Here is an 8925-nt window from a genome sequence, read left to right as displayed (position 1 = left end):
CCTTTGCAGTTTAGTTTTCAAATCTCTGACCACACACCGATACGTGACCACACACCGATACGTGGCTGGGTTAGAAAAGCAAACCATGACAGGAATATGTCTAGAGAGGAAAGAGTGAAGGAGCAACAAAAACTGTGTGTGTGTGGGGGGGGGGGGGTAGGAGGCGAGCCAAACAGTCACCAAGGGAGGGGCGACAGGATACAACCGGTGGGTGGACCTCTGCAATTGTATGTGTACTGCGACACATGCTTGCCAGGCCTCTCGCTCTCACTCTCACTCTCTCACTCTCTCTCTCTCTCTCTCTCTCTCTCTCTCTCTCTCTCTCTCTCTCTCTCTCTCTCTCTCTCTCTCTCTCTCTCTCTCTCTCACTTACACGCTCCCTCTCTCCCCAACAGGAACCCGTTGAATAAAGTGGACTCCCATTTGCGTGTGGGAGGAATTCCTATCAATCCCCATTTGGCATATATATCTTTTTTTCACTGAACGCCTCACAACACCGACTCTGACTGACTTTCAAGCGCATCCGTTTAGAAGTTCACAAGCTCCACAAACTCTGTTGCAGCCAGATCACTGACAGAAGTAGCACAAGTCAGAGGGCCAAGGGACGCAGAGGAGTGGTTGAAACCACGCTTTCCCCCGGGATCTCCTACCACCATGGCAGAGAGCACTATGGATGCCGACCCCGCCAAGGTGGACCAACAGAGGCCTGAGGCTGAACCCGGGATGTCGTCTGAGGCTGTGGTGCAAATGGTCAAAGCCAGACCTGCAGAGCTGAAACTGACCCGCACCCTGTCCAAGTCGGACTCTGACTTGCTGGCGTCTCCGTTGGGTGAGGAGGAAGGGGCTGTGGCTGGATGCAGTGAGTCTGTGACCAACGGCAGATCCCGGTCGCAAACCATGGAGCGCTCACCCTCCTTCGCATCTGAGTGGGCTGAGGTAATATCTGTGTGCTTCGGGGGGGGGGGGGATTTGGGAGGAAACGAGTAGGAGCGTATGAAAGACAGAAGTGGCGCTGTGAGAGTTGGCTTGGCTATTTAAACCAAAGAAATGTCATCATTAGGACAGAGATTGTGTGGGCCAGAGAGAAGAGAATAACAGTGATGTTACATTATAATATTTTAATATTATTACTGTTGTTCTTCTTATTGTTCTTATTATTATGTTATTTTATCATATTGTTGTTTTTCATCAGTGTTTTTTTTTTTACTCACTTTATGCTTTGGCTACACAAATGCACTGTATTTGCCATGCCAATAAAGCGAATTATACTGAATTGAAGTGAGTTATGAAAGAGAAACAGAGAGAGAAAACGAAAGTGAGACATAGAAAGAAAGAAACAGAGAGAGAAAGTGAGAGACAGAGAGAGAGAGAAAGCTGAGGATTAGTCTGAAAGAGGCTGTGATGAAGCAAACAGCCCATTTGTTCTGAACTGTTTAGGGGAAGGAAGGAGGGAAAGGAAGAAATAAGGAAAGAAAGAGGGCAGGAAGCAGTCAAGAGGGAGCGGCGGTCCAGCAGAGGCTGCTGCGGTGGTGGAGAGCAGTAGCTTCACCCAGCCTGTCAGGATGGAGCGCCTGGAGGCAAGTGCTGAATGCCTGAATGGCTTGATCAGTCGCGCCGACCTCCCTGCACCAGCTTCAGCATCCAAGACTAATTGGGCTTGTGCTGTCACTCCACATCCACTCAGCCCGTGTCCCCAGGGCCGACCCACGCTCCCACTGTCTCCTCCAGCACTCTCTCAGCTTCCTCCTTCCATCTCGCTCCTTCTAGGCTTAGACAGCCCATTGCCAGCAGCAACCACCCCAACACCTTTTGGCTGAGCTTATCCCCTTGTTTTATTGGAGAGAGCATATCTCCAATAAAACAAAATCGCCTCTTAGACTGCTATTTTTCTTGAGGCATACACGGGTTAACCGCATTAATCCTTGCTGTAATACTACGGGGGTTGTCGTCTATCCTCTTAGAAGTGATGTTGTTTTTTAAAATTTTTTAATTTTATCTATTTTATTTATTTATTTTGAAGAAGTGAGAATTAGGTCAGCACAGTTCACAAGCAGAGTTGATATGAAGTCTGAAGTTATAAATCAAGAACATTTTAGGGAATATATCTCTTCCAGCCACTGCCAAGAGCTAAGATGGCAAAATTATTGGCACAGCATTTGGGGTGGAGGAGAGAAGATATTGTGGCCTCCTCCGTGTCCTTTAAAAAAAAACCAAATAGGACATCTGGGTGGCGTGGCAGTCTATTCTGTTGCCTACCAACATGGGGATCACCGGTTCGAATCCCCATGTTACCTCTGACTGGGTCGGGCATCCCTACAGACACAGTTGGCCACATCTGCGGGTGGGAAGTTGGATGTGGGTATGTGTCCTGGTCGCTGCAATAGCGCCTCCTCTGGATGGCCGGGGCACCTGTTCGGTGGGGGGGGGGGGGAACTGGGGGGGGGATGCGTGATCCTCCCACACGCTACATCCCCTTGGCAAAACTCCTCACTGTCAGGTGAAAAGAAGTGGTTGGCAACTCCACATGTATTGGAGGAGGCATGTGGTAGTCTGCAGCCCTCCCCGGATCGGCAGAGGGGGTTGGAGCAGAGACAGGGACTGCTTGGAAGAGTGGGATAATTAATTGGCTAAGTACAATTGGGGAGAAAAAGAGGAAAACAAACTGATGTGAATAATGCTGGTCCACGTAAAGCTCACAGAGAGAGAGAGCGAGAGAGAGACCATTAGGGAGTGCATCTGAAATCTTCAGAAAATTTCCCCTGTACTACCTACCTTCTCTCCTCTGTTCCATTCCTCCCCTCATCTCCATCAGTTGTGTCCTTGATGAGAGAGGAATGATGCTGGGGGGGGATAGTTTTGCGACACATGCAAAGAATGGAGGCACACAAAGAGACTCCTCCCTACTCTCCTTTCAGTGCTCCCTCTCCCCTGTCCCCTCCTCTGTTGTCCTATCCTGTCCCCCCACTCCCATTCTCTGCCAGAATTGTTTTCTCAGGCCATGTTGGGTGGGGTGTTCTGTTCTCAAGAGCATCCTGTTTTGCAGCCGCCCCCCAGTGTCTGTTTCTCTTCCAGATTTTTAGGAATTTATTTGGCCCGTGGCTGGGGGTATGTTTGTTTGTGTGTGTGTGTGTGTGTGTGTGTGTGTGTGTGTGTGTGTGTGTGTGTGTGTGTGTGTGTGTGTGTGTGCGTGCGTGCGTGCGTGCACGAGGGCAAAGATTGACCCTGGTCCAAGGGATCATTTGTGAGATCAACCACCCCCTATAAAGCACTAATTGTTAGAGCTACACAATGGGAGGAAGGAGAGAGGTGTTAAGATAAGTCAGATGCATGAACACACACATAGTATGTCCACATGCACAACCACATGCACACACACACACACACACACACACACACACACACACACAGAAACAGTATTAACTACAGTCTAGTGTAGTCAATCTGGAGTGGCCTACAGTCAGACAGTATTTAGGGCTTCAGCGGATTGCTCACTGACACATAAATAGACTATTGCAGTGACCGAAACTGTAACTGAATGGTCATCGGATGGTGTCCTTAATGACAAGGCTGCCCTGACATTCACATTAATACAATGATGTGCTCTTCCCAGGTTGCGTTTATTTTCAGTAAGCTTTAGATTTGATGCCAGTAGACGTGGACAAGGTTAAGGTACTGTCTAGGCCTGCAAGCTCTGTAACAACAGAACCTTGACGAAAAAGTACCATGTTTTTGGACACAGATGCATTTATGTTCTATACCATGCATGATTGCTGCTACTCTTCATTATCTTGCCCTTGCTGTTGACGTCTTGACTTGATCTTGGTGTGGACAACCAGGCTGTAGTCAGTATCCAGGTGTAATTTCTGATGTCAAGTCAAAGAAGGTTGAATCAGTTCATCTGGATACGTTTATTGACAGATATGTTTCATCACTCAACTAAGTGACCTCTTCATTCTAAACTGACTGCAGGTATCCCCATCCCTCATAAACAACACAGTACAATACAGTTGCATAGCGACTGAAACCAACTATCAGTTTCATATGCAAATATGGGTGTGACATTAACTAGAGTTTCAAAGGCCATGTGTACGATTCACAGAGGACTTGGGAATGTTTACAATGCTGTGATTGCAAACATTCCAAAATCCTCTGTGAACACATGGCCTTTAAACTCTAGTTAATGTCACACCCATATTTGCATATGAAAGTGGTCGTTGGTTTCGGTCGTTATGCAACTGTATTGTTTATGAGGGTGAGGATACCTGCAGTCAGTTGAGACTGAAGAGGTCACTTAGTTGAGCGATGAAACGTATCTGTCAATAAATGTTGAAGCCAGATGAACTGATTCAACCTTCTTTGGTTTTCCTACCTGGAGTATTGAGCATGCATCAAGACATTCTGATGTCAAGGTTATTTGGGAGGACCTTGTCGGGCACACAGCAAAAATGTTGCTTTGCACAATGTGATCTAGTATGGACAATTCAAACGTAATCTTATTGAAAAGACTTGAACAAACTAAAGCATTTCCTCTGAGAATATCTGGGAATAATGCATCTTGACACGGTTTGTTTCAAATTTATATCAGTTGATGCAAGACATTTTTAAAACAAGTTGATATGCATTTGAAACGAATGAAATTATCTCACCTTGCTGGCTAGCTCTCACATTTTTCAGACATATTTTCACATTTTTCAGACATGTTTTCACATTTTTAGGAGTTGCCTTCACATTTTAAATGTAGCACGTGTACTCATTGTGTGGACAGATTAGTCTGTTATTTACATTACATGGAAGGTCACAGACTTTGCCACTTATACATTATATGAAGTAATATGATTTTGCATAATACATTTTATTACATGTACACAACACTGAGTTCAATGATAGGTGAGGAAAATAAAAACAAAAATAGGAAATAAGAGGAATTAATAAATAAATTAAATAAATAGAAGTAAATAATAATAATAAATAAAAGAAAGAAAGAAAGAAAGAAAGAAAAAGAGGAAAATAAGGAAAGCTCATGCCATCCTAGATTGTTCTGAAAGAGCCCCATGCAGGGGGAGTTTGAGTTCCTATCCTCCTCCGGCTGACAGTACAAAGTCTTATCTCAAAGAAGAAGAGATTTAGTCTCCTTTGTTTGCACAGTCATTCATAAGATGAATTTGTACATATTAAGTAGGCAGGCACTTTCTTGCCGATGCAATGATTTTTGCACAGATTTCAATCTATTTGATATAATCTCTTGCTCATGCTGAGTTGGGACTTGCTGTGCTCTCTTGATGTGACGTGTTTTAAATGTTTTTGGTGGTGTGATGTTTTTGTGATGTATGATAATTATCTTTTCCCCTCGAGAGGAAATAATCATGAACTGAGTTAAATTGAAATAACAAAAGAGATTGGGTGAAATGACACATGCCATACGTCTCCAAATTACCCAGTGGTGTTGGTGGAATGAATGTGGATACAATTTTTATATATTCCATCTTATAGTGTGTGTGTGTGTGTGTGTGTGTGTCTGTGTGTGTGTGTGTGTGTGTGTGTGTGTGTGTGTTTGTTAAGAAGGATTTCCACATTCTGTAAATGTGAAGTTACACAACATAGTAGTTTATAATTCACATAGCTACAGAACAAACAACATCCCCAGATGTGGCTTGACAGAAATGGCACATAAGTATATGAAGTGGAAGGAACAAAACACTCGCCCGGTTTCTTCTCACTGGACAAGCTGTCACAAAACACACGGCCGGCAGCATCAGAGCTCACACCCTCCCACATCCACAGTGCCACCGATGTCGACTCTATGCAACGAGAATCTCCTTGCTCTTGTTTTTCTGTGCTTTCATTGAAACCTGCTCCTTATTTTCATGGTTAGGTTTTGTTTTTGTTTTTTTTACCCCCCTCTTTTTTTTTCTCCTCAAGTGTACCCGTCCAATTACCCCACTCTTCCGAGCCGTCCCGGTCACTGCTCCACTCCGACCACCCCATGTCTCCTCCGATACATGTGGAGTTGCCAGGCACTTCTTTTCACCTGACAGTGAGGAGCTACGCCAGGGGGACATAGTGAGTGTGAGGATCACGCTACTCCCCCCAGTTCCCCCTCCCCCCTGAACAGGTGCCCCGACCCGACCGACCAGAGGAGGCACTAGTGCAGCGACCAGGACACATACCCATATATGGCTTCCCACCCGCAGACACGGTCAGTTGTTTCCGTAGGGATGCCTGACCAAGCCGGAGGTAACGCGGGGATTTGAACTGGCGATCCCCGTGTTGGTAGGCAATGGAATAGACTGCTACGCTATCCGGATTCCCCTTCATGGTTAAGTTTTGACCTAAAGAGCCATACACCATTTCACCCAAACAAACTCGAGCTACTTTCAAAGATAAAAAGGTTGTTTGTATGAGATAAAAACAAAACCCAGAAAAACTGGTTGGCGATAATATGGTTTCCATCATCCAGAGACTGCTCTTGTTTAACCGAACATCTGTGAAAGAGTTCTACCGGTGAAACGTTGCCAGCATCCTACTTGATTTAGCCAATATTTAGCTGATAACCAGATTCTCGTCCATCCCATAGTAAAAAGGTGCCCCAGGTGAGGAAGAGTACAAGAACATTGTCTAATCTATAAATTGTCCCGACTCTGGAAAAGTATCTGTCAAGTGGACTTCAAGATGACTCGGTAAATCTCATTACATTATGCTATCACATGGAAGAGCGGCCCCGGTGCTGGAGCAGTAAAACCACAGCGTGCTTTCACCACTGTAATGTCATGAGGAACACAACGGGGAAAAAATCGTCTACATTTATTGCGATACTCTCAGTGATGTTACGTATAGTAATCTGTTTTTAAAGCCAGCAACTATATGAAAATCTAGGCATAATAAAATAATGAGTACACTTGTGTAGAACTATGTCACCGTTGGCTTAAAAGGGAGATGTTAGTCCGTCTTTTTTATTGAAATTAATACCGAGGGAGTAATCCTGTTACCAGGCCAGCCCCAGTGGAACGGACAACCCTTTGAGAGTTTATTATTCCTGGCTTCTATCCCCATTACCTGACTTCTTCCTGTGGGCTTAGTGTCCCCATTCAATAGCAAGATAACCATGTGACTGCAGACGACATTGGCATAGTTTGTGGACAACACTACATTCAAACTAATTCTTTAGTATCTAGAGAATTTTTAGGTCATCTCTACCCAAGATAAGATATTTTGCAGGCGAAAGCCACAGACCAAATAGAAGGATGAGAACAGTCACTAACTGACGTGGTTAAGATAAACGGGAATGAAAACCCGTGCGGTTTTTTAGTGCATGGTATGCACCTTACCCAATGAAGGCCTGAGCACTGGCTTCTATAGGATGTTGTTGACAGTGCCTGCAGGTTCTGTTTCATTAGACATTCTACTTAATGCCGATTACAGTTGGCACAGCAATTAAATACGGACTTAAATTGCTAACTGACCGAGCTGTGTAATGGAAAGCCTATGGCAACAGTAATTAATCATGATATACACAGATGGCAAGTTGGTTAAGTAATGTTATTTGTTTTTGTTTTTTGTTTTTGTAAGTATGGTCCACTTGAAATGACTATCCTCAGAACTTTCTTTTGCAAATACTCTACAGCAAGAGTATCTACTTTGTTTTGTCTGTTCTCTTCTTGTTTGAGATTTTGCAATATACACTGCTGCACTATGGCAGTTGGCACAAGGGGAGGGACAGGAGGGTGCTGGGAGCTTGTAAACCAAGACTTGCAGAAATCGTCCAAGGGGATGAGCAGAAATAGCATCCAAAGATATACATGTTGTGATTTCACATAAAATGTGTCTTTCATTGTAGGATAACCAAATATGTTGATATTCCACTGAATTAACTTGTCCTGGGTTGTAAGTGATATAAAGATTGTGATACACAAACCCTTAACCCGCTATTTGAAGGGTCTCTAATTATCATGTAGATAAATTATTCATGTGCCATTTTTGCCATCAATACATCACAATGCTTGAGTGTTTTGGCTCTAATAATGGATCTGAGATTAAGTCAAGCCCAAGCCTTTGCAGGGAATAGAGCAGCACAGTGTAGCAAGAGTAGACGTGCTGAAAGCCAGCTCCAGACAGAGGAGCTGGCTAACAAGATTAACATGTACAGCTGAATGCGGTGCTATCAGTCAGTGATGAGAACCAATGATCTAATGATAGAGTCCTCTTAGAGCCATCCACTTAATAATTATCAATTATGTCTCTTTGTGATTAGATCTTTATGTTTAATTTTTTTTCTCTCATCCCACTCTGTCATTCACTGGAAAATAACCAAGCATATTTTGTGTCAAATATAATCCCACTGAGAGATGTCTCATAGCTATGAGTAACTTGACATTTCCCGATGAGGCATTCGTATCAAATTATCTTTACCTAATCACATACAGTGCATTTGACATTCTAATGGCTATGACTACATACTGTATTATAGGCCCATGATGGTTATATATAAGTGCAATTACAGCCTTATATGTTATACAGATATATAACATATAATAAATATGTTATATTGGGTGAATTTGTGTTGTAAAAAATGAATCAGCCAAAGCTGAGGTTCTGCATGTTCAGTCCACAAAATACTAAAGCTGCATGGAACAGTATTTTGGATATCAACAGTGAATCAAATGACCTCCTCTGAAAGTGAAAGAATTGCGACTATGGTTGATTACATTGAGAATCAACACTCAAATCTACAGTTTTCCTTAACTTTCAGCTCATTATTTTTTCTAGTCCAGAAAAGGGCAATTTCATAGTTGCATACCATGAGAATGAGAGCCCAGCGTTGCACATTTAATGTTGCTAAGATTGGAACTGCTGATTTTGGCCCTAGTATGTCCAACAGTGGCTTGCGATCTTTGAAAAGTGTGAATTTTCTCCCATACAGATATTTGT

The 8925-nt window shown here is 43.5% G+C and overlaps 1 protein-coding gene across 3 annotated transcripts in view; it reads left to right on the top strand.

Moving 5' to 3' along the window:
• Positions 1-396: 396 nt before the first annotated feature.
• anks1ab (ankyrin repeat and sterile alpha motif domain containing 1Ab) overlaps positions 397-8925 on the top strand; it is a 90748-nt gene continuing 82219 nt past the window's right edge. For all 3 annotated transcript variants that reach the window (XR_008809739.1, XM_056272723.1, XM_056272722.1), the window contains exon 1: positions 397-936. Coding sequence is in view for 2 of the 3 variants with exons in the window: in XM_056272723.1 (XP_056128698.1) it covers positions 655-936 (282 nt within the window). In the remaining variant the exon portion in view is untranslated. The remainder of the gene's footprint in view (positions 937-8925) is intronic.

The sequence above is a fragment of the Lampris incognitus genome, chromosome 2 (assembly GCF_029633865.1).
Source record: "Lampris incognitus isolate fLamInc1 chromosome 2, fLamInc1.hap2, whole genome shotgun sequence".
Lineage (NCBI taxonomy): Eukaryota > Metazoa > Chordata > Actinopteri > Lampriformes > Lampridae > Lampris > Lampris incognitus.
Note: the sequence above shows the minus strand (reverse complement) of the source record. Positions and strands in the feature narration are given on the sequence as shown.